Below are 24,949 nucleotides of genomic sequence, written 5' to 3' on the forward strand. Positions count from 1 at the left end.
TAAAGGAATCAGCTTGAGGTTATTCAACAGCTTGTTTGTGAGAGAAGTTATTTTTACAGTCATCATGAGCAGAACCATTCACTAACCTCTAGAATTTCCCCCACCATATAAACTACCTGCACTGGGTTCAGGTGCTGGAAGAATATCTGTGTCCTAACCATATGGAATTGGGATTCTCAAGTCCACTGACCTCTTCAGATTGCTACGCTTGAGTTCTTCCCAAGAAGAGTGAATGTTGCCTGAGAAAGCTAAGTTAATTACTTTTAATTAAATGAAACTGTTAATAAATCAGAAACACCAGAGAAATCCTGTAACTTTTTACTGGTTTAAGAATTGTTTTACATGGTGATAATATATGGCACCAGCTTGGTACCCATGCCTACAACGGCAAGGAGCTTCAACTCTGCAGTTCCCAAGGCAACACAGACACAAAAATACCCTAAACATTTTTTGCTCTTGTTTGAGCTTTCAGGCAGAAATTCTCTTAGGTGCTGTGCATCACTTGAACAAGAATAATTTGAGGTCCTATTTAGGAACAGGAACAACTAGGATCATTCAAATGCAACAGGATACATATTTGGCTGCCTCTTATGAAATAAAGTAGACTTGTAAAAAAAACAGTTTAAAACATCCCTCATTACCTGGAAATTGCATTAAACATTGCCAAATAGCTGTTTACTGGGGATATATTATACGAATGCTGTGCAGCTTCAGAGGTTTTGCACTTCTAAGACTTCTTTTATCTGCGGACTACAGCACATTTACTAGGAAAAGGGCTCTGACACATACCTGGAAGGCAGGCATTATCCCACTCTAGGTGAAAAGCTTTAGAGATGGTAACTCACTCAAATTCACAAAACAAGCTAGTAGAAAAGATAAAAGACAACACAATCTATCACCATTCTTCAGACATTTAATGCCTGGAAAGCTGTTCTCCCTCAGCCTCCAGTCATGTTTATAGTTACTAACCAAGAGTTACTAGCATCTAAGAAAAGAGTAGATAATGCAGACTGTGGACAGGTGTAGCACATACTTAACTCCTTACACCTCAGAGCTCTTTCCTCCTACCTCTGAGCAATTACAGCTGTGGTTTCATTTACATGCAGTGTTTGAACTATAGGGAAGCACTTGCTGAGTGTCTAACATAGGAAATAAAGGGAATAACACTGGACAGCAGGGAATGAAGCAGTGCTATTGCTTTAACTTAACCAGTACAGGCAACACCCTTCAAGAGAGAGGGTTAACCAAAAAACCTATTACTGTTCTCTTACACTCCTGCATGAGTATTGCACTGTGGACAAGACAGATTACCATTATATACTGTCCTCAATTTTTTATCTGCGAAGGAAAGGTTAGGTAGAAATATGCAAAAAGGAACCAAAGGTACCAAAGCTAGAGTCAGTCCAGTTGAGTGGCTAAGTGGCATGCTTATTGTGGAGTTACTTGACTTGTTTGGGCTTTTATAGAGGTTACATATGTAATAATCTAAATATAGTAATTAAACTGCATGGATCCAAGTCTCAAATTCCACCTAAGATTAACATGCCAGTCTTTGTTATAAAACTAACTTTTCATTAGTAGCTTACCCAAAAAACATAAAATATTAACCCTCATTAGCAGAGAGGCTTTACTGAGCTGCAACACCCTGCTTGCCCTTCTGACAACAGTTGGTACCTTCCCTATCAAAGGGGACTGCTCAAAAGTAGAAATTCATCACCATCCTGACGCTCCAATTTTGACAAAGAGACTTAGAGCATCCATGTAAGACTCTGGAGTTTTCCATCACATTTGACATGTTTACTCATTGTTTGAAAGACTTGAAAATCCCCTTAAGTTACCTAACCACATCCTCTGGCAAGTTGAAGATACTTGACATTCCTGTCTTCTCTTTCCCACCTTTGGGGCACACTAAGTGTAAACAGGGCACCAACACAACTTGAGCAGAACCAAGTACCATTTAGGATCTCAAAGGAGTACCCTTTGAGGTTAGCAAAACACAGAAGATCCAGGCACTCTTCTTCAATATCACCTAACTAACCTGTGGGATAGAAAGCACTGGGAGAGGCAGTGAAGGATGAGTTTGGTTTTGCTTCAAGTGATGGCACTTCCTCTCAGCCCTAAGGCTAGAAACACATGGTAGCTCCTCTGCAAAAGAAAAAAATAAACAGTTTATCCACTTAACTAGTAACAGAAATAAAGTAAGGCACCTCAAAACAAGCAATGGGGAAGCACATTCAAAAAGGTGATGACCTCCTTCAAAGTCTCAATCTAAAAGGGGCAGACAAGAACAGAAAAAAGTGCCCAATCTGATGTGGCATTTAATTCTCAAAATGGCTCACAACTTGCATAGGTTCTTCTTGAAGACTTTCAGGGTGATTCCTTTGGGTTGTTCCCACTCTACAAATTTGTGGCACAATATGCACACATTTGACAATCCAGCTTTAGTATACTTATGCAGGAAGAGACGATCAAGCATTTATAGGCTTTGGCAGATGCACCCAAGCCAAGTGCTCAAAGAAGCTACAGAAGTCACATGCCTGCTTTAGGAACCGTTTTGACACCTCAGTATTGCTCTTCCCCATCCAGCACAGGAAGGTCCAGCAAGCTCGGTATCAAACAGGGTTGGCTGGATAAATGCAGGCACACAACCATAACCAAGTGAAGCATCCACGATAAAAGCAGAAGCTGAACAGTTCCAATTCAACACTTAATTACTGGAGCAAAGATCTGCTGAAAGAGTGATTGAGAGCCTTAAAGGATTTTCTCACCTGCTAAATTCAGTTACTAGACTTGAGCAGAATCTGACTAGTTTCTATCTTCACCTCTTTCTTATTTGGACAAGCCCACCTTGTACAGACCGACACAGTAGTCAGCATGTGCTTTAACTCCTCAGTCGTCCAGCCCTGCGGGTGCAGAAGCACTACACAGCAAGTTTAGATACTTTATAACTAGGAAATGCAAAGCTGTTGTAAGCTGGGTAGGAAAAACAGACACCACACTACATTTGTTCAACAACTGCTTTCTCTTACTACTGAAGTAAACAAATCACTGAACCGAAAAAATAAGCATCAGGTGGGTATTTCGGCAATTATACACCCACTGTATTAGTATAGGAAAAGGTAACTTTAAAACAAAGTCCTTACAAAGCCTGTGATTTACTTTGTTGAAGTGCAAAGATGCTAAGCCTAGTGAATTTAAATCCTTCAATTCTTGGTACAAAGCCTTAACACACTGGGGGAGCACCACTTCAAAGAACACAGTCTAAAGAGAAAATAGAAGTCTTACTGCATTCTAGACTCAGTTTTTTACCATGTTGAAGCAATTTAGGAGTTGTCCAACTTAAAACAACCTGAGCAAATTACGAGAACAGATATCCTCCAATCCAAAAGCATGCTCAGATGGGACTTGAGACTGTCTTCAAAAGCCACATGCATAACCCAATCTTTCTTCATTCAATACTATCATCCAGCTACATCTTCCACTAGCCTTTTTTAGTTACTTCCAGAGGTAATTGCTCAATTTCCAGTTCAAAGCACTTTATAACTAGCATGTAAGAAAGCCATCTCTGAGAAACCTTATCAGTATGCTGCACACCAATGCCTACACCTCTAAGTGGCACAAATGGTCAATTAATTATACTATTGGTCAGGCAGACTGTTCAAGTGGAATTAAAGCATCTAATAAACTTTCACCAACAGCATGCTGAATGAAAATTGAACTAATACATCCTTACTAGAAGCCACAGAAAATTTAAAGATTAAAGGCAGAGTCTTGCAAGCTGTTTTGATCTTGGAAAGTCAAGGCACATACCAGTTTTCCTTCTTGGTAGTAAGCAAGTAGAGACAGCCAACCCAACACCTTTTAACCTTCTATAGCCACACAAACATTGAACATCCTAAGTTTTATTCATCAAAAGAACAAGAAAGTGTTAGAGAGCACACAGGGAACAGCATTCAAAGCTAAACAGTTCCTTTTGGAGATTAACCTAGAGGTTAGGAGAGTACCCCTGTAGCTAACTTGCACATATAGACCTCCAGCTGATCCAAGTTCCCAAGTCTGCACAGTCTTCCATGGTACTGTAAATAAAGTGATGTGGATTTTATCTACATGGTTTGAGGTGAAACAGGTTTTACCACGCTGCTGATGCAGTTCTGCATTGTGTGATTCTGAAATTCCATCTTGGCTAGCTTTCCATTTTATCATCAAAGTATCCGATTCTTTGCCCAAACCTCCAGGCTCTTGAGAAGGGAATGCTGCCACTCTTCCACAGAGGGCTCCTCTCAGAAAGGGTGACTAAAAAGGTGTGAGTGAGTACCCCTAGATCTTGCTTCTGGATAGCATCCCATAATATTCAATAATTCAGCTTGGGATGTGTTTCCTGGATGATTTCCACTGTTCCTCCTCACACCTCTCTCACATGGCCAGAGCACAGCTGTGTGCTCAGCACACCCCTGAAGCTCCCCGTCCTGCTGAGCAGCACGCCCGAGGCTCTGCTCCGGGTCACAGGGCAGCCATTCCCCCCAGCCAGGGCCACGAGAGGGCAGGATTCTGGGTGAGGGACACTCCTGGACCTCTGCTTATAGGGAACTCGGACTTCCCTATCAGCTCCCTCTACACCAAGCTCCCCCTCCACAGGGATCACATCACCACTGGATGCTCATGCCTAGAACCACATGAAAAACATCCTACGGTTATCATAACAGCCTCCATGCAAGATTTCAGCCTTTAGCTTACATCAGCCAATTCACCTAATCAAGCCAGAAATCACATCAACCTATATGTGTGTGTATTCCCACATATGTGGGAATGTATGTGTATCCCCACCCTGACACATCGCTGTGTACATTGGTCAACTTTTTGCCATCTCATTTTAAGTTCTTTGGTAATTTAGACAGCAGAAAGGATTTCTGAGCATTCTCTGCTTCGTATGCAGACACCAATAATCTCTCCTTTCCTTCCAGGCTATATTCAATATCACTACAAATTCCAGATCTACTTCCCTCATTTCCATCAAGGGCCTTGCTCATGCTTGCAGACAATATTTTAACATACTGTGTTTACAGATTTCCACTTTCCCATGCTGCAAACCTAAGCAAGGAGAACTGAGGGCAACTGACAATCTTTCATTCATATTTAACAAGCAACAGATGAACAGAGAAGCCCTGCACTCACCAGAATCATCTCACTATTCTACTTCGAGGAAGTACTTAAATATTTGACAATGGAAAATAAAAAGTAGCTGTCAAGAGCTTTGCACAGGTTGGCCATAGGACTTAATAGCAGAAAGAACATAGATGTTAAAAGCCTAAATTAAATAGCATGCCCTAGCTAGGCTAGATCTAGTTCATCACACCCGAGGGTTTGGTTTCCTTTCCCTATTCAGAAAAAGACTTTTCAGGGTACATATGGGGCCAAAGCCATCCACAAACACCTCTTGAAAATTCAGTTCCTAGTGCATTGTGGATAACTCTTCCAATGTTCTGAGGAGCCACATCATCCCCTCAAGTGCTGCTCCACATTCAGTTTGAAACCAGCTTGCTCAGGGCAGGACACAGCAGTGTCATAAACCAGTGTGATACAATCCCACTGCGCAGTTCATTAAGTGGAAGTACAACATGACCAGGTATGCCAGTTCAAAGCACTTCTAGGTCATAACCCGACTTCATGAAGTCCAGGCAATACCCTTGTCAGATCACAGATATGTCTTGTAGAGCTGCTAGCAAAGGTGGGCATCCTTGCAGAGTTCAAAAGTACATGTAAACTATCTGGATCTACCCACCAACCACTACACTAGGTTTGCAGGGAAAGCTTCCAAACAAGTGGCAAGATAAAACTAATCATAGTGCCAAGATAGGGACATATGAGTCACCCCAGATCTCTGCTGGAGAGATGGATAGTTTTCTTCTAGAAGATAAACTCTTGCAGACAGACCTGTGTTCAGTTAGATCTACACGAGATACAGCACAGATAGGAAGTTTTGCCAGCACAGGACACCAGCAAAGTGTACCTGTGATGAAAGTCGAGTCTTCAACTGAAGTCAGCCAAGACACCCTTAACTAGTCTCACATTGAACTGGTCTTCATCACTGCACATTAGCAAAGAAGTCTGCTCTTGCGTTGAGACATAAACCCTATTCATGGGGGACAGGGGGGATAAATCCTCTCTATTAAACAAATTCCACATAGAGCCTTAGCCTACTACAATAGGCTAAAGAAATCGTTTGTCTTACACTTTGTTGGAAGTTACTTCTCATGCATGTAACACTTGCCTGGAACATCATAACAGAACATAGCAACTTTTAACACAAATCTGGGTGGACTAGGGGTCTACTGTGATTTTAGTAGATATTAACATTTCTTCCTTTTCTTAGATGTCAGCTCACGGTGAGTACACAAGTTCTTCTTTCTCTAAGGAGCCAGCATGAATAACTTTGTATTACAAACAGAAAAAAAAAGTTAGAGCTCATTACTCTGAACATAAGGTAAGCATAGATACAGCAGTATAGCTCCTAAGAGTATTGGAAAGGAAAGCAATGCTTTAACTTGCAGCAGAAGGTCAGAGCTGTAAATCCTTTCTCCATGGGAGTTACATAATAGGACAGCACTAAAGTTCATAACTAGCACTTCCAGACTTCAGCTGGCGCACTTAACTGTTCCTATGTCACACCATCACCTCTTGCTTAGAGCCAAATACCAGGTACTATCACTGAACCAACATCTAATCCAGTGATGTACAAGCATATGGATGGTGGGATGAGCTAACAAACTAGTCTTTGAGAACAATGAAGAAGCTGGGTTTCTGAAATAGGAGAAATGTACCTACTGTAACAAAGCCGAGTGTCCAGTCTCCCAAAGATAACAGCTACAAGCAGCCATGGTTTTTTTAATTACTGTGCTTTTACAAGCTATTTCAAAAGTTAACTTTACTTAATTCACTAGTATGTGGCACACAAGGAACACCTGAAGCACTTCCAAGTGTTTTAAATTGCCTGATAACAGGAGGTACTAAGCCAGTAGAAACAAAGAGCCCATTTTCAGCATGGTCCATCCCTACAGCCAGCACAGGCTGGCTGTCAGCAACTTCAGTATCTTAATGACACCTCTACACTCTAAAAGCTGCTCCACTTCCACAATGTGTCAGCACTACAACCAGGAGGCCAGAGCTGCCTAGACCACCTTCAGTAGCTGCTCTTCGTCCAGACTTGACCACCAAGACAAGTGACTAAATCCAACTCCAGCCTTACAACTGGAAGACAAGATTGGTTAGTCCAGCCACAGCAGGCCAAAGCAACACATTCAACACAAGCCAGGGATCAGAAAACATGCCTGGACATGAGCTTGAAAACACAGACCACAGAATGGATGCAGCATAAACCATCGTTTATGGGCAGAAAAACAACCTGGAAACCTTGTTGCCTGTTACAACTAAATGCGAACAATCTTAAGCAGTGGTACATCTATATCTAGATTTTTTTTTAATTACTATATTTTACTTAAAGTTTGTACCTTCAACTATATCCTGCCAAAAGGACTCACACAATGCCAGTAAAGTAATAGAGTTTCATTAGTGCTTTAAAGTGTAAGGTCGGTGTTTGTGAATTACTGCAGTGGCTTAGTTTTCATGAGGCTTTGAGAAACTATTTGGTAAAGGCTTAAACTCTCAGATTAAAATGTTAGAAGTTGTCAGATTCTGGAAACTTAAAAACATTTATTCCTATCCTGTTTGGAGATTGTTGGTGAACAAAATTACTAGCTTCTGTAAGTTTCCCAGGTCAAAGTTTGTCAGGAGATGCAATATTTGGCAGTCCTTTTTCTGAATTATTCTGGTACCAGTTATAGCACTTACCACTAACCGTGTGGTCTCTTCCTCTTCTAAATGGGGAAGATGAAAAGCCAGTCCCTACCTTTGGATGTGACAGCCCTGCCATATCAAAATTTTCATAGGCTCTTCATGGAGCTAGAAATGAATAGCATGTAGGTGCTTGAATTCATGTAGGATTTAGCACTCAACTCACTGCCAGAGAACCTGCATCTATATGCCATGATCTGAAACACCTGTAGTATAGAAGCTAGAACCCCAAAGAACTTCAACGTGATCAGGCTTTCCCCTTACTATGAAAGTAAGGAACCTCCCATAAATCACACACATGCCTCCAAAACAGTTGTTTGCAAATAGTACAGAACTGCAGTGCTCTGGAGGTAAAGGCATTCATATGGAAAAAACAGAGTAACACAATCAATCTGCAATCTACACTCATAAGGAAACAGAAGTCAAAAGTATTCAGTCAACTTGAGGCTACATCTTAAAATATTAAAAGCACAGATTAGAACTAGACAACATCTCTAATAATGCTTAGGTGTAGTGTCACCTTTCACAGCAAAACCACATGGAACATCTTCTAGACATCCACACTGCCTTGACAAGGACTGCAGCAGGTGACTTCAAGGCACAACCAGTTTGACTCATATGTGAACTCCATGGAAATTCAGAAGCACAACAAAACCATTGCTAATTCTGCTGGGAGCTTTGCAATCCAAAGCAGCATTGCAAAAGCAGCAATGCTGATTCACAGTGTAGAACCTTGCCTGACCACTTATATTGGGTTTACATGGCAAAGTTTTGGCAGCAGTTCCAGAAGTGTCTCCATGAGAAGTCAGAAGCTGCCCTGTGCTGGACACAGCTGGTTCCATACCACACACACTACAGGCCAAAGAGCAGCCCATCAGCCAGGCTGACAGTGCCTCTGAAAGCAAACTTAAAGGGCAAAATGTCACATGGCATGGGGAGCAGGGCAGGAAGAGAGAAGCCACAGCACAATCAAGAACAGTGAAGGAGGTGCTATTGATACCAAAGCTGAGATTCCTCTGCAGCCCACAGAAAAAAACACGAAGAAGCAAGTATTGCCCTGCAGCCTCTGGAAAGGATGCCACAGCAGAGCAGGTCATATTTTCTGAAGGAAGCTGCATCCCATGGAGAGGCCATGATGGAGCAGATTTTTTTCTGGAAGACTGAAGTCTCTAAGAAAAACCGATTCTGGAGCACAGGAAGAAGTGAGGAGGGCTCTGGCAGCTGGGAAACGTCAACCAACCACACAAGCAAGGACAAAAGCAGAAACATTCCCAGTTTGCAGATTCTAGGCAGAATCCTCATACTCCAGTCAAGAACAGCCCATGCTCCAGTCAAGCAACCCAAGCACAACTTGGTGCTTGTTCGTCATTAGAGGCACTGTAGCATCAGTGAGGCTTAAGAAATACAGGGATGGCCTGAAATCTAGAAATGCAGCTTTCTCTGGCATAAGTGAATAAACCAGTAAATAAATGAACCAAGGGAAGGAATGGGGAATTAAGTGAATGCAAGTGATTAATTACAGTTCTGTTTAATTTTGTCACTGTCTGATACCAACTCAGAGATTTTGAGCTATCCTGTCTTTCCAGAACTGTTGACCTTTTCTAGCACAAGATCTTAGATTGTAATAACCAAAATGAATTACAAGCTTCAACTGAGACAGACACCAGATATTCATTCAACCCTTCAAAGTTGTCTCTTTAGTATCTTGTAGCATTTGTTGAATCAGTGCCATTTGAGCTTTAAAGTGGGATGACTAATCTTACTCAATTTCCACAAAAACTTTCCCCAAACAGGAATCACATTTGAAGGGAAGCCTCCACCAAATAAAGCTCACTGTCTGAAAGCAGGAAGTCCAACTAAAACTGTTCAAGCAGAGCAGACTCTGCATACAGCACCAGATATAACATACATGTTGCCCTATAATACATTTAGAAATATTTCCCAAGAGTTAGCTGTACATTCTAATAATCCCCAGCTGAGAACAAGATGTCACTGGGTACCATCAGCTTCCTCCTCAATGAATATCTAAGAGGCATGTCGCTCCCTTAAGTAAGGGGAAACTTCCTGGTGCTTTTCCTTCACTGTGAAGCTCTAAGCCAAGTGCTCAAGATGAATAAGAAACCAGGGCAGCAGCTTAAGAGTTTCAGTCAAAGAGTTGATACTGCAGCAGCTGCTTCATCAGAAAAAACAAGGTCAGAGCTGGGGAAAGTAAGAGAAAGTACTTCCTGCACTTTGCATAAGAAATGCTTCCTCAGACTCTGTCCCTATTTTAAGAGGATTCCTCTATTCAAATCCATCAAATCCTAATTGCAATTTAGTATAGGTCATCAACTAAACAAGATTCATCAGTGTCAGCATTTATAAATGCTGTCGTCACTTAGTATCTTGTTGAATCCAGTTGTGACTACATTCAGATGTTTTGTGTAAACAATGCCTAGCACTGGTGTCAATCACCTCACAATAAAACAAATGCCAAGAGAGTCTTGTATTTTTACATCAACATCTGCTAGTGAAACAAAAGCCACTAGCAAGTCCCACTAAAGCAATTTTAGATAAGTACAGTTCTACCCATCTGAACACTGGCATGAGATTTAACAAGATTATCTCCTCTTATTTATCCTAATTGGTTGCCTTAGGAAATGCATGGATATGCGTGAACATCATCTGCCATACAGCGAAGAACTGACATGCTTGGCTTAGGCTGTTTGTGGTAATCCCTAGGTTTGCTTTCTAATAAATACTAACCAGAGACAAGCCAAAGATAACACCCTATTTTGTCCTCTTAATCTGAGGTGACATCATCACATCTATAATCAGCCTTCTGGCATTTCCTGAATACAAGTGCTTATATTCTCCACAGTTTCATGAAAGGTAAAGACAAGGAAAGAAGTGAAAATAATTTTTAGCTTTTGCTCTGACATGCAACACTTAATCATTGCCCTGAAAGGTTGGTTATATCTTTATAAGTGAGTTTATCAATGCTGAATAAACTGAAGGAAAACGTGTCAAGTGGAATATATATATAGTTTAGCTTGATTTACTTGCCCCAGTGATTCCAAAGAAAAGCATGAATTCCTGAAATTGGACACACCTTTACCAGGAGGAAGGTTTCAGGCACAGTTCAGCAAAAACTACCAAGTTCAGAACTGTTCTCCAACTCCCGTTGTCCTGCCTGAACAGAGGCACACCCAGGGAGAACATATCTTGGAGGGAGTGAAGCAGATTTGACAGGAGTCTACACAAAGGAAAGGCTAGTCAGAAGCTATTCTGTAGGTGACACTATTAATGGGCAGGCTAACTTGGAAGTAGTTATAGTACAAGCTTTCCACTTAAGGTCAGATGTGGAAATTTCCTTAACAAAAGCAATAAAGAGCTAAGAGTTGCATGGGATACCTGAGAAGGTTTGAAGTTTAGCAGCAAGAACAGTTTATATGGTAAAATACTTACCTTTTTCAAACATGAGGGGAAAAAAGAGCTATGCCTCTGTAGTTCACTGTTCTTTGCTACAGAGAAAAACTTGCCTAGAGTTGAACTTTTTATTTGGGACTGTCAATCACTCAAGAGCACACTGTTGCTTGATTTTTTTTTTTTTTTTAATCAAACCTTTCTCTTCATATTGAATGAGGTTCTACTACTGATCTCTCCCCAGTTCTGGGACTTCAGCAGGGGCTGGGGAAAAAGTCCCTCAATTACGTGAAGCAGCTGTGGAAACATTTTTGGTTTTGTTTGCCAACAGAACTAGAAGCAAAACCTAAGGACTTTTAGGTAAATTCTTAGAGTTCCAACAGGAAACTTAAAAACGTAGTTTGCTTATGACACCAGCTATTCAAGCTAGATCTGATCCTCAAATCTTGGGGCTCAAAATGTACTTGTCATACAGCTGAGCCAAATCCAGAAATGTTGAGGGACAGGTTTTAGGAATGCTTAAATTTATTCACGTGTGGTAAATTTTTTTCCTCCCACTCAGTTCCAGTTTCAGCACCAAAAAGCTCCTAGTGTTCTAGAAGACCTACTGTGTTTTCCTTAAACTGATTATACAGGCCAAACTTGATTTGGAAGTTGGGACTGACTTTTTTTTAAATTACTTTCATGCAAGAACCACATACACACAAACCAGGATAGCTTCATCCTCCTAGGATAAAAGCTAGCAGCTACACATCATACCTGTTTACACACCAAGAGATTTTACAAAACAGTGCAAATGAGTTAGGATGCTTTGTCCTACGGGTGCGTTCAAATCCAGATTAGAAATCTGCAAAACATACACTGCAGTATGCTAATGAGCAACAGCTAGTTTCAGCTCCAATACTGCTGCCAAAGCGCTTCAGGTGAAGAAGCACTTTCGTGGTAAAGAAAAGCTCAACTTCTCTTCACAACCCAGCTAGTTTGGAACTCTTTTAGGTATCTATTGTTCACAATAAAAATCCTGACATTTATATAGTCTCACTGACAATTGAAGAAGACAAGAAAAGCCAAGGTTTCACACTGATTGCTTTCCACTCCCTGTCCTATCCACCCTTAAGAGACACTCTATTTTAGTAACAAAATGGCAAATGTTTCCCTTGTCCAGCTATTTAAAGCTCTATCAATCACCTTAAATTTAATCCTGATTTTTCAGGGTATACATGATTAATAGGTGAGATGGGAAGTTCAGGAGAGCTTCAACAGTTAGATTTTAACAACTTCACATTTTAAGAAGGGTAGTAGCATAGGTGGTCAAATCTGGCAGAGCACAATTTTTTTCCACTAATACATTTGTTCCTTCAGGGGAACTGAGGAGAGGACAAAACCTGAAAGCCTTGGAAAACTTAAGTCTTCAACAGCTACAACTAGTAACATACAGATTACTTCAGAGACAACTAGACTACCTTGATGTATGAGTCCTTAATTTAGAAAAAGAAAAGCACCACTAAGTTGGACAATAAATCACTTTCTTAGCTCACTGTGAAGAGACCACTCAGCTCCCTGGAAACTCCTGAAGATGAGCATGCAAAAAAAAAAAAAAACTTTGGGCTGACATACTTTCCCATACTTCTAGACAATGGATTTAACAATCATTAATACACTACCACCAGCAAATAGAAATTAAAACTACTACTCCTTCTACAGTTCAAGCTTAAACTGGGAAAGGGAGTCCAAGAGCAGTTACTGACACTGAGACTCTATGAAGCAGAATATCCCTGACTCTACAGAGCACCTAACAAGATAAAGCCCATAGAAGACAGCTTTAACTTGCAAACCTAAGGGTACAATCCCAGCTCATAAAAATATTCTCTGCACCTATGCAATAATAAAGAAGAAAAGACAGCCCATAGACACCAACAAAATCAAAGGAATGCTAGTGTAGGAACTCTGACAAAAAAAAAAAAATCATACCAAATTCTTCAGTTCACCCCCTTTATGGAAAGCATGAGACATGTCAGGTAGCTCAGCCACTACTGAAATACCTTATTCCACCATGAGGTATTATCTATGTCACTTGGCCATCACTTCAGATTTTTACTTACAAAGCTGTGGGATAGCACCTCTAGAACAACCTGAGGCCTTCAGGTACAGCAGCCAGAAGCACCATTCTCTTACGGTCAAAAACTAAACCCCTGGACAGTTACATGTGTGCAGTGCATTTAAGAAATCCTATCTCATGGCAACCACTTTCAGAAGTTATGTTAAAGCTCTAGTCAGACAAATTTCTGCATCTAGCTTAATTTCCAGGAATATTTCAGATGCATTGCAGCCAATTGAGGGCAAATAACACCACCAGCTGAAGCACTGACAATCCAGTTGCCTACAGTTTATTACAACAGCAGGAAGATATGGCAGCACTTCCACCCAGTCCCTTACCTGACAGAACTCCAAAGGCTTGGCTGCAGATACTGGTATTGTTTTTAATTTTAAAAGGTGGATCAAGTTCTTCTAGATTTACATATTTTGAGGTTAAGACACGCAAAGGCAAATAAATTAAGCTAATCTCCAGAACTGTGGAGCAAAAAAATTATTGCATTAACACCCCTGTTCATTTTACACATACCAGTCTCACAGATTTCTACATTAGAAGTAATTTGCTTCCACTAAGCCTGAGATGCACACACATTAAAGCTCACATTTTCCTACAAGCTTGGAGTTTATAATCCTCTAGTGTTCCAGATGCATACGCATTTTTAAAAGCTAATTTTGCACACAGCTCATCTACTTTTGCAACACTTGTCTGCTTACTTTTAAGGGCAAAGGAATAAGCCAAATGCAAAACTCCAGGCAGAAGCCAACAACAGTTACCACCATTCTATATGGTAACTAGACCCAAATCAGAAGCAGCTTCTTGGCTCAAACAGAAACCCCTTTACCTGGCTAGAATCCACAAACTCCAACTCATTTAATATTCTCCACTTGGAAATTACACCCAAGAGCTTCTGGCTTTTTAGTTCCTAACTTGCACCTAGTTCCACCACGTATTTGTTTAAGCCCAAGTGTAGAATGCATATAAATCTGCTTCAAAGAAATGGGAAGGGAAGTGGTTTGATGTACTAGCTAGAGTAGGCTCTTTAATCTTCATGCTACTCAAGGGAGTCTATGCTGCAACAAAAGATTACCATACTATATGTTTCTTACTAGCATATATATGGTACACACAGAAGAAAGATCTAGAGATAGTGTACATCTGGACATTAAAGGACACCACTAACTCTACCAGGTGTTTTCACCTAAGGATGCTTCCTTATCTATTTGATTCCCAGTTCACTCCCCCTCCATACCCTAAGTGGTCACACTGCTTCTTGTGCAACCCACTCTACCCATAGAATCTGAGACAGTTACCTTTATATTGAGGCTGTATTGGATTGTTTTAATTTGTTGGAGCATCAAACCCTGAAGTAGTAGCATTACAACTGAAGGATCATATAATCTTATATTTTGGGTTCTCTATATAACCAAAGAAAAAGTTGTTAAGCAACTATTCTGGACTCCATGAAATTATAGAACAAGCACTATTCCATGATCACAAGCCTACATATAGCAGATAAGTTAGTGGACTTTGTTCAATAAAAGGCATAATATGGCTTCCCTGTGCAATTCAAGTGATAACTCTCAGTCATGAAACAGGGAAGAGAACAGAGATGGACAACATTTTCCACATTCCTTCTAGTCTGTGACCTGAGTAATGGTAACAGAGGACTGATGGCCAAGAGAAATTCTGAAACAGAATCTGCCCACTAAGTGTTTGGAACCTCTCCTCCCTATTTAAGGATCAGCACTTCCCTCTGGATATGACTCCAACTATCATTAGCTAGACCAGTGGCCAAGAAAAACTGCAGAAAAACAAGTTATTTCATCTGTCCTACTTCCCCATCTTTCTTATCCCAATACACCTTCCTTTCCACTTACTATAATTCTTTCTATCAGAGGCTCTCCCATGAGAAAGTCCTCACTTTTATCACTCCCTCAACCCCAGCTTTCATCAACATCTCAGTGGCACAGAAAGAGCACACTCCTTCCACTCTGAGTAGGGAAAAATTACATTCTTTTAGTTTGTCATGAGACTCAGAGTAGAGAAAAATTATATTAGATCAATGGTCTTATAGCAGTGAAACAAATTTAACTTCAGACTGACAAGGACTGCCATGTAGCCTACAGAGCCAATCTCAACAGATTAATAGAACAGAACCTCAATAGTCTATGCCTGGCACAGAAGGAATGTTGCACACAAACAGTCTGCTTCCTTCCCCTTAGCCACTTCAAGTCAAAGTGTATGAGGCAAGGCGACGCAGTTTACAGAACCCTGGCACATGCTCTGGGTCTATACTCAGGCAGTGAGCACTATGGTCCTCTGTGGAGTTACTTGGGTACAATGCCCCGCTCACATTCATTCACTTACTTCATCCAGAGGTAACAAAACTTCAGCACCAGCCCAAGAAGGGAGTCCAGGTGCCCATGGCAGGCAAGTTATCTGCCTACACACACCAGTTTCTGTATGACTTCCTCCACCTGCATGAAGACTCTGCCAGCAGCACTGGTGGGTTGCTTGTCTAGGCTTTGCTGCCAGACTCTACTTGCCAAAACCCTGAGCCAACCTTTAATGATGCAGCCTCTGTTCCTATAGTAACTGGTGTTATTTTCCTATCTCTAGGCGCAGACCTTGGGGGGAAGTACTTACGTTTGTTCTCATTTCACACCTACCACTCACTTGCCCGCTGCATAGCTACATGCCACTCCAAATGAAAGTTCTGTCAGTGGGCCCTCAAAAGCAGCTGGCCCAGCCACAAGCCAGTGGGAGGCAACAATGCACAAACCCAACATCCAGGCATATCCTTCTGAGGAGGCTACAGCTGGGAGACCACCAGTGAAGAGTTTGACAGTCCAGGCAGCTGGAGGCTTATGAGGCCTTCTAGGCCACTGCTCTAAGGACAGACTCAGAACATCTGACAGTCACAGGGTGGGTCAGGTTGGAAGGATTTGAAGGACCACAGTGGCTCATCTGGTCCCACCGCCCTGCTCAGGCAGGGTCATCTTAGAGCACATGGCACAGGATTGCATCTACACGGTTCTTTAATATCTCCAGGGAGGCAGACAGGACATCTTCCAACAAGGTTGTTATTCCAGGCTGCTGCTGATGCCTTGGCATCATCCAGTCAGGCTCAGGACAATCTCCAGAGTACCCTGAAAGTACCACACAGCCTAGAGAGTGAATCCCTTCATAAACCAAAGCCGGTTTGCTCCATCGTCACCTGAGACACTGTCGGGACTGCACTTTCAGCATGAAGACTTTCTACTCAGACAGCACAGGCTTCCATTGGAGCAGTTCTTGTAGAAAACCATAACAAACACATTTGTCACCTCAAGTTTTTAAGAAATAGCATTGGTCAGAAGGCAGGCCTTACTATATGAGGCAATGTTTTCCTCACCAAACAAGCAGATGACTCTTTTCAAAAACCCATTAATATTGCTAGCATTATCTATATTGTTACTGCAGCATCCCACAGGAGCATAAATTGCATCAGGAACCTACTTTAATAAAGAGAAAAAGCATCCAGGATATGAGGCGTGAGGTTGGTTTCAAGGTAAGGCCTTATCCTGGGAAAGCTGGTCTCAGGCTGAAGTGCTGCTGATAGCCTGCATGAGGCCGTATACAAAGAACTCTTTTGTATGATGGGTGGTTTTCACTGTCCTGGATAAAACTTTACACCCTGGTGTGACTAACTGTGCTTTTTCATTGTTACTCTCCTAAAGCTACAATGCCTCCTCCCCTCAACACAAAAAAAAAAGCCCTGAGTTACATTCTCAGTCAGGGTTTTGGTGCCAGAGTACTTCTTCCTCATACCTACAAGCAGTAATGTCATCACACACAGAAAGCTTCACATGGTTCACATATAAGCTGCTGAACACAAGTTGTAACTGCTCATGTGAGCGAATCAGAAGAGGCAGCCAGTTACATACTACTTCCATCACACCCTGGTAGTTTCTCTGCATAAGCAAACATCTCACACTGACCTCCCACCTTATCCAGAAAGCTCCAGCATGGAATAGATTCACTGGCATGGAATAGATTCACCCACATCAATGGCAGCCTTCCCTGTTAGAGCAAGAACTTCACAAACAAGAGCTTTCACAAATGAGCATAGGAAGCTTAGAGTCCCACCAATGCAATGACAGTACTTAAGCTTGTAAGCACCATAGTTTAAGTCACAACAGCTGCTGCTCTGCCAGAGACTTGAGGACCAAAGCTGTAAGCTATTCCCACTGCACACCAAGCTTGGCTCAAGGTCTGCTGTGCCACTAAGTCCCTGGATGATGCATCACTACCAGAGACATTGTGGCAGCTGCCAGGGGACACTGACAGGAAGCCACCACACTGCCACACAGGATGCTTAAGTATGACAGTCAGCACAGCAGCCTTCAGGGATCAGCTTTGGTTCCACCTGTATTGCTTCCATGTTTAGCTTTTAATGTTAGCATAAAGCTTATTGTGTAACACTTAACTCCATTGTCAGATGTGCCAGCACCAGAAGAACTAGGATTCACCAGCCAAGTAAGAGACAAATGGGGTTTTGTTTGTTTGGGGTTTTTTTGACATAGTAATGTCGCAATTAGTTTGAGATGGCAGGATAAGAACATCTAAGATATTTAAATAGCAGTATTAATATTTCAGAGCTACTACACTACTGAAATGAGTTTACAGTCATCTTACCAATTCCTTCAGGCCATCTGGAAATGAAAGAAGCCAAGAGAGCATCTGCTCTGCACTGTGAAGGTTACCTTAACACACTAGAGCTAGAAACTAAAAAACTAGTCCAAGAGGTTATCACTGTAGGTGTTCCACCAGCTACAGAGCTTGCTGCCACCACCAGCAAAAATACATGAGCAGTTTCTTTTTCTGTACCTAATCTTTTGCTAGCCAGAAATCTTTCATTAACAGCACAGCTCATTAACATGAGTGGGAATATTCTTGTAGCCAACTCTGAAGCTCAGGCAGCTAAAACACCAACTCTAAGATTACACAAAGCAAGTAAAATCCTACAACGTTTTTCTGTTTAGAACAGGGCCTTCTGTTCCAATAGGAACATAATGTTTTAATACTTCTCTACACAAGAATTAATCCTGTTCTTCAACACAGTTGCACAGTGTTTAAAAAACACAAGTCAGATCAGTTTCTTTAATATACATAAACGAATTAGGCTAACATTAAAGATCTAAAAGGAAAAAGGAGAAATAAGCAACATAGCTGCATATATCATTAGAGTTTCCACCTGGGTAACAAACATCCCTCACCCAACCAAAACAAGCTATCTGTTTTCCATAGAGTAACAAATCTGTCCTATCTCTTTTCTGAAGACTTGCCTTTGGGTACTTGTTTCTTCGTTAAATGAATCTCTCCATTGACAAAGAAATCTAAAAGCATTAAAGTGCTTCAGTCACTAGTTACTACTGTAGACTTTTGCAATGCAGAATGGTGATTAGGCTCAAACAAGAAACAAAATTCAGCCATTGAAAACCTATTCTAACACTCATTCTTCTGTTCCAGCCCTCCCGTGTATGAAGCCCTCTACCTCATATTCTTATTACACACCCTTTTGTAATGTCTTCCCATCATGAAGAACATATACTCCCTAATTTTGATATGCATAAAGACACCTGCAATGTGGAACCCTTCCTGTGGGGCTGAGTGGACACAGAGCAGAACACACTCCTTGTGCCACTCCTGCATAAGCTGCAATGCTACTGCCTCCTCCCAGAGGAGACAACAAAGCTGCAGGAGCCATTTCAGCATTTTCTACCAAGATTCTTATTCAGTGTTCCAGCTAGTAGCCAACTGCAGCAGGAAATTCCCAATGTTCTGTGGCACTCCAATTTATGCACTGGACTCTGTTGGTAGCTTTACAATTTTACTATTTACTACCTTCCTTTTTAACAGCACTGAACTGTAAGGATCTACCCCATCTCCAACCAGTATGCCTTTCAAGGAAGAATATGAACATTTCCATGCATGAAACTAGAAAGAATATTATAATGACAACCCTGTCCTCTCCTATCATCTTTTAGTCCTCTGAAGTCACTGGAGGGGTACAGGTCCCAAATTTCCCAGAAATCCAAGCCCATTTGTGGGACATCTTTTGACCACTGCAGTCACTGTGTGCCTTCTGCAAGCATTCATCATTTCTCTGTGCTAGTATTTGTCATTACTGCCACCAATAGTTCTCTGCCATAGATGAAGTTCATAATGATCAGGAGTTATACTCAGAAAACAGAGGGCCAAAACAGATCTCTCTCTGAACTAGAAAAAAACAAAGGCCACACTTAATTGTCCAGATGGCAGAAAACAAAGCTTAGCGGCACAATCTATTTAATCTGCTATGAAAGAATACTGCTTAAATGCACCACACAATAGGAGATGCAAGAGCCAGCCTGGTCAAGTTCCCCATCTATCGCTTTGGGTTCAAGGATGGGGGGAAACAGCAAGACCTGGCTTGTGTCACACCCCAGATCTCATGCCAGCAGAGAGAAAGAGGAACACAGGAAGAAAATATGAATGGAAAATAAAGCCTGATTATCTTTTTCTAGAAGGTAGCATCCTTCAGATATTTTTCAAGTATAGTCCCACAATGCTCTTTTGAGCTACAAAAGTAGAAGTGACCAGGTGATTGTGTAAAACAGCAGAAACTATACTAGAGTCTGTCAAGTGAGGAAACAAGTCACACAGCAGCCTTGGGCCTCCAAGTTATATCTAGGACATGATACGAGACTTCATATGGGGCTTCACTTGGGACAGTTGTTATTTACTGTCATTGGGCAACAGCATACATGCAAGAGCCAGATGTTTCCTACAAGTCACTGACACCAAGCCTGAGGAATTCACATCACTGCTCATAGTTTCACTATAACAAGAAACAGCAAGCTTCATACATCTTTTGAGAGCCAGAAGCTCCTCAACAGACCTGTAGGTACTAGCTGCACTTTTAATTTACCTTGGTATTCAAGTAATTATCCTGAACTCACTTAATCTGAAAGTTTCATCCCTTACTGGCACAAGAGATGTAGATACAGCTATTTCTCTTCAATACCTCTTGTTTTTCAACATTTTCTGCAAACAGTAGCAAGCCATTCTCTTCTGTCTATGTATACAGTAACAGTACTGGCTGCCTATCTTAGAAAATTACAATAGCAAGAGAAATGCAAGGAGGAAGATCTAGAACTTGATTCAAGCATTGTGGCTGGTCATTTGAATTCACTGAGTATGAGTAAAAAATGTTGTTCACCTTTAAAAGAATTTTAGCTTGCAAATATTGTAGTTCTAGTGCTTACCATACAGAAAAGAGTGCAAAAGAGCAGGTATCACACTTAGCACTTGAATACCTACAAGATCCGATCGCCCGAACTGTAACACTGACACCTGGCCAGGGAGACTTCCTGATCAGAAGTCTGCACGAGAAATACATACTGGTGTAACCTGGTAGTCATTATTTAAGAAATTAATAATAAAGTATTTTTTTTTTATTGGAAGCTAAAGTATGCCACATTTATACTAATGACAACTTTACTGGCAATGTCTAATTGCTGCAAGAGATGAAGCTCAGGGGCTTATATCAATCAACCTGGCTGCAAGTAAGCAAATCAAACTCCTCACCTTCACATGACACTTTGAGGGGCAAAAAGACAGATTTCATGAGTAAGACATCCTGGAAATATACAGCTTTCCATTTAAGAGCTCATAAATTAAAACACCAAGTAAAAACTTTAAGGTACATCTTCCAACAGAACTACAGATGTTAGTGTTCACAGCTGGTATTCTCCCCAGTCATGAAGGAAGAAATAGCAAATTCAGTGTACTTACTTCAAGCAAAAAGTAAATCAGTAGTCCTTTGTATTTGGTTTCCCACTCCCCTGAAGCAGCTCCCACTCCAAGACAACACAGCACAGGGAGCAATTAAATTGCCTTGTAAAGTACAGTATAAAAAATGGTATATATGAAAACTGTTTGGTATACAGGCTCATTGTACAATTATGCACTACCATCAGGATTTTTTTTTATTTTGCTTCAATTGCTCTTCATTAAAGCAGTTAGATACTTGTGCTAATGAAGACCCTAATTATCCAGCCAGACTCTTATTTATCACTTTAAAGTTCTCCTCTATTTGAAATCACTCTGATTTTGAGGTTTATGCTTGATATCAGGTAATAAAGATATGCATAACCCCTGTGTTTCCTGATCTTTTAAAGCAGGTCTCAGTAATTTACGGCACACACCAGTTCTGACTTAGAACTGGTGAGATCAGAACAGCTGCTGTTACACATCTGGCCATAAAAGAGGCTACACAGCACAGCTGAACACAACATCAGTGCAGCCAGTAGTATGCTCTGAGAAGCATTTAATAGCCTTCATGGTCAAACAACACTTCTATTAGGAAAAAAACAACATTTCACTAAAGTCCCTTGTTGTTATACTTTGGCCAAGTAAGGATTTCAAAGACTCCTAGTCTTGCCTAACTATGGTCTAAGTTAATTAGGCGCTACACTTCAAGCATTTTAGATGGCTGGGTCAAAAATGCACATGGCCCACGCATCCAACATGCCTGCAGAGTGGTAAGTTTATTCCACGTCCCCAGAGCTGTGCAGCAGCATTGGCTGAAGAACGGCTACTGCTTTGCAGCTTTATAATTGAAAACTCTCACGCTACTCTGTAGTGGTGCTGCAGTGGTAACACTCACTCACTGGGAGAACCATATTTAGAAAAATGTTGGGTTCTCCCCCAGAGCAATGCAATAGTTTGGTAAGTGAAATGAACAGTCCCAGTAAGAGTCAGGCATTGTCAGATTAAAAAAAAAAAAAAAGAGCTAGACTCCTACAGGGAGAAACCTGGGCTGACGGGATCTAACTTTATTGGAAGGATTCATTTAATCCCTGCTTGGGAACATAAAACAAGACAAGTCCCAAAGCTATGTGCTGGAAACAGGGGCTACATTAAATGCAAGACGAGCAATATAAAAACACAGCCTGCCAACTTCCCCCCTCCCGTGTTTTTCTGCAATAAATACCAACAAGTTAATAACCGGTGTATGAACTTCTCGCATGCAGCCGATGCCCGGCTTTTAATAAGCGAGCGGGGAGGCCCTTGCGCGGCTCTGCGCGGGGCCGGGGGCGCTGCCCGGCGGCCGGGGCTCCACCTGCGGCGCTGACAGGGCGCGGGGGCGGCGGGCCGGGCAGGGCGCTGCGACCTGCCGCGCCGGGGCGGCAGCTCACTTACCCGGGGCCCCGTGGCTCGGTGGCTGCGACCCGGCGGCAGATGCACCAGCAGCAGCGCCAGCAGGAACGGGCGAGCCCCCGCGCTGCGCCAGGCCCGCGGCATCATCGTCCCTCGGGGCGGCGCGGCTCTGCGGCCAGCAGAGGCGGCTCTCCCGGGCGGTGCGGCAGCGCCGGTCCCGCGGCAGCAGGTTCCCCGCCTCGGCCATGGGGATGCCCGTTATAAAGCCGCGGCGGGGCGGGGCCGGCCGGCACTGACCGCGCCGCGCGCCTATCGCCGTGCGGCCGCCGCCAATGGCGGGGCCGCGCCGCCTCTCGCCCGGCCCCTCGCCACCGGCGGGCGGCAGAGGGCGCGGGGCGGGCGGCGGGCCCGTCCCCCTGGCACCTGGAGCCCTCGGCGGCACCTGGAGAGCCCGGCGGCCGGACGTGCGTGAGGGTGGCGGGCAGCCCCGCGGGATAGGGCCGGCCTGCGCGGCCCAAAGCCACGCCGGGCATAGCCGGCCCCAGCCCCGGGCGGGGACAGTGACAGCTAAGCCGTGCGGGCGGGCCGGGCTAGCCAGCAATGAGCTGGGCATAGGAAATCACCGCATGGGCCACAAACCGTGTTGGTTTGGTCCTTGGCTCTCGGGCCAAGGCTGCCATAGGAGCAAGCTCGTGTCTCAGGCAGATCCTCGTGTCACCTCCGCGCCGAGGCATTGCTGAGCCACAGCCACAGTCAGCCTCTCCCTCAAGATCTTCCTCTGTGTTCTCAGCTGCACAAGTAGCCCCAGAGCCCATTGCTTTGTATTGCCCAGCAAATCCTTCAGATCTCATACAGGTGATGTGTTTGGGGTCTTTGGCGATACGTGCCTTGCGCCTGGGAAAATATCCCAAGTCCAAGTTTGGTACCTCTTGAGATGACAAGCCCTTAGAGACTGCATGGAAGTCCCATTTCGTCCAAGTACCAGGCACTCAGTAATGGGAAGTTTGGGTAGAATGTGAGCATCATACAACAGGCAATTTAGTGCAGCTGTGGAGCAAAGCTGGACAAGAGGGGAAAATGGAGATACATCTACCACAAGGCCCAGTATCTACAGGCATGTCTGAAGGGGGAGCAGCACCATGACATTGTAATGGCAGCAAGCTGTAGACCCTGAGCATTGGAGGCAGCGTCAAGCCCTCTACCTGACAGAGGGACTGAGCAGTAGAGAGATCTTGTGAACTGGACTGGCTTGCATTTACATCAAGTCCTTAATTTTCAAATTACTGGCTTGAGTTTTATAGAGGGCTGGGCAGAGGCCCAACATATTGCAGAGTAATATGCATGGGAGGTCATTGCTGTGCATGTAATAGTGATAATAACCTTTAGGTAGGATGCTTTGTGGTGCTTTTATGGAAACACACAAAACACGACATTTTTTTCACACAATGTATTACCTTTCTTTACTCAGTGACCTTACAAGAGGCAATACTCACACTTGCAAAAATTCCCTGGAGTGTATCCGCTAGGTATGGGGAGGGGCTGCTACGCCCACACAAAGAACCTTGTTACACAGTAGAAGCCATGTAATTCTGGCATCTTATCAGAGCAAAGCAGAGTGGTTAGGTATAGCAGTTGCTTTAATCTTTCTTTTCTTATTAAAAAAAAAAAAATTTAAAAATGCCAGTATGTAACATTTTGTCATTAGCTTAGACAGGATAAGCCATTTGTTACTCACATGGACCTCTGCCAGTATTTATTCTTGGCTTACAGATTTCTCTGGGACTCCAAACACAGCACCCCATACAAGCCTACCTTAGTCTTAACCCTCACCACTCTGCCAGCCTGGTTCTAAGCTTTGCCAGCGCTTCTTCAGTATGGCCTGTGGTATCCTCTGATTTTCCATTTCAAAGTCTCTCTGATCCACACCTGAACATATGCCATTCCACATGACATGAGCAGAGAGACCTTGAAAGAAGGAGGAGGGAAAGAGCTGGGAAATCTGAATATGAGTGTCTTTGTGGATATCAGGATCAGCTTTGGTGAGGTTGGGCAAGTTATACCTGTGCACACCTGAATCTGTGAAAAGACAGGCAGAATCTAGTACGGTTTTGTTGAGGCAGTGATCCCGCCACTGAAGTACCACATCACCTCATACTTAAGTCTTGATTAAATTCCAGTCCAGATAACAATATTACACTCGCCTGCATTCTCCGCTCATATTTCAGAGGGGGATTTTTGCATCTGACCTATTTAGTATTTTGCCTTTATGTGTTCTTTATCACTTGTAGTTTAAACATGAATGCTTTTCTTTGGTGTATTTTTCACATACAAACACAAGGATATCAGGATCTCTATGCTAGATGTTTGTTACCACCATGAAAATGTAATTGTTTTCTTAATCCCTAATAGAGAATA

At 42.6% G+C, this 24,949-nt stretch overlaps 1 protein-coding gene across 10 annotated transcripts in view; it reads right to left on the reverse strand.

The window, feature by feature from the left end:
- Positions 1-22,770, reverse strand: part of SMOC1 (SPARC related modular calcium binding 1) — a 136,616-nt gene extending 113,846 nt beyond the window's left edge. For 9 of the 10 annotated variants that reach the window (XM_085582017.1, XM_085582015.1, XM_085582014.1 and 6 more), the window contains exon 1: positions 22,577-22,770. In XM_085582017.1, the coding sequence (XP_085438143.1) occupies positions 22,577-22,681 (105 nt within the window). In that variant the 5' untranslated portion in view covers positions 22,682-22,770. Of the gene's footprint in view, positions 22,521-22,576 lie in introns of those variants that run through there. The other variant, XM_085582018.1, reaches the window with a different exon arrangement.
- Positions 22,771-24,949: the final 2,179 nt, after the last annotated feature.

This window comes from Lonchura striata, chromosome 5 (genome assembly GCF_050655825.1).
Source record: "Lonchura striata isolate lonStrDom1 chromosome 5, ASM5065582v1, whole genome shotgun sequence".
NCBI lineage: Eukaryota > Metazoa > Chordata > Aves > Passeriformes > Estrildidae > Lonchura > Lonchura striata.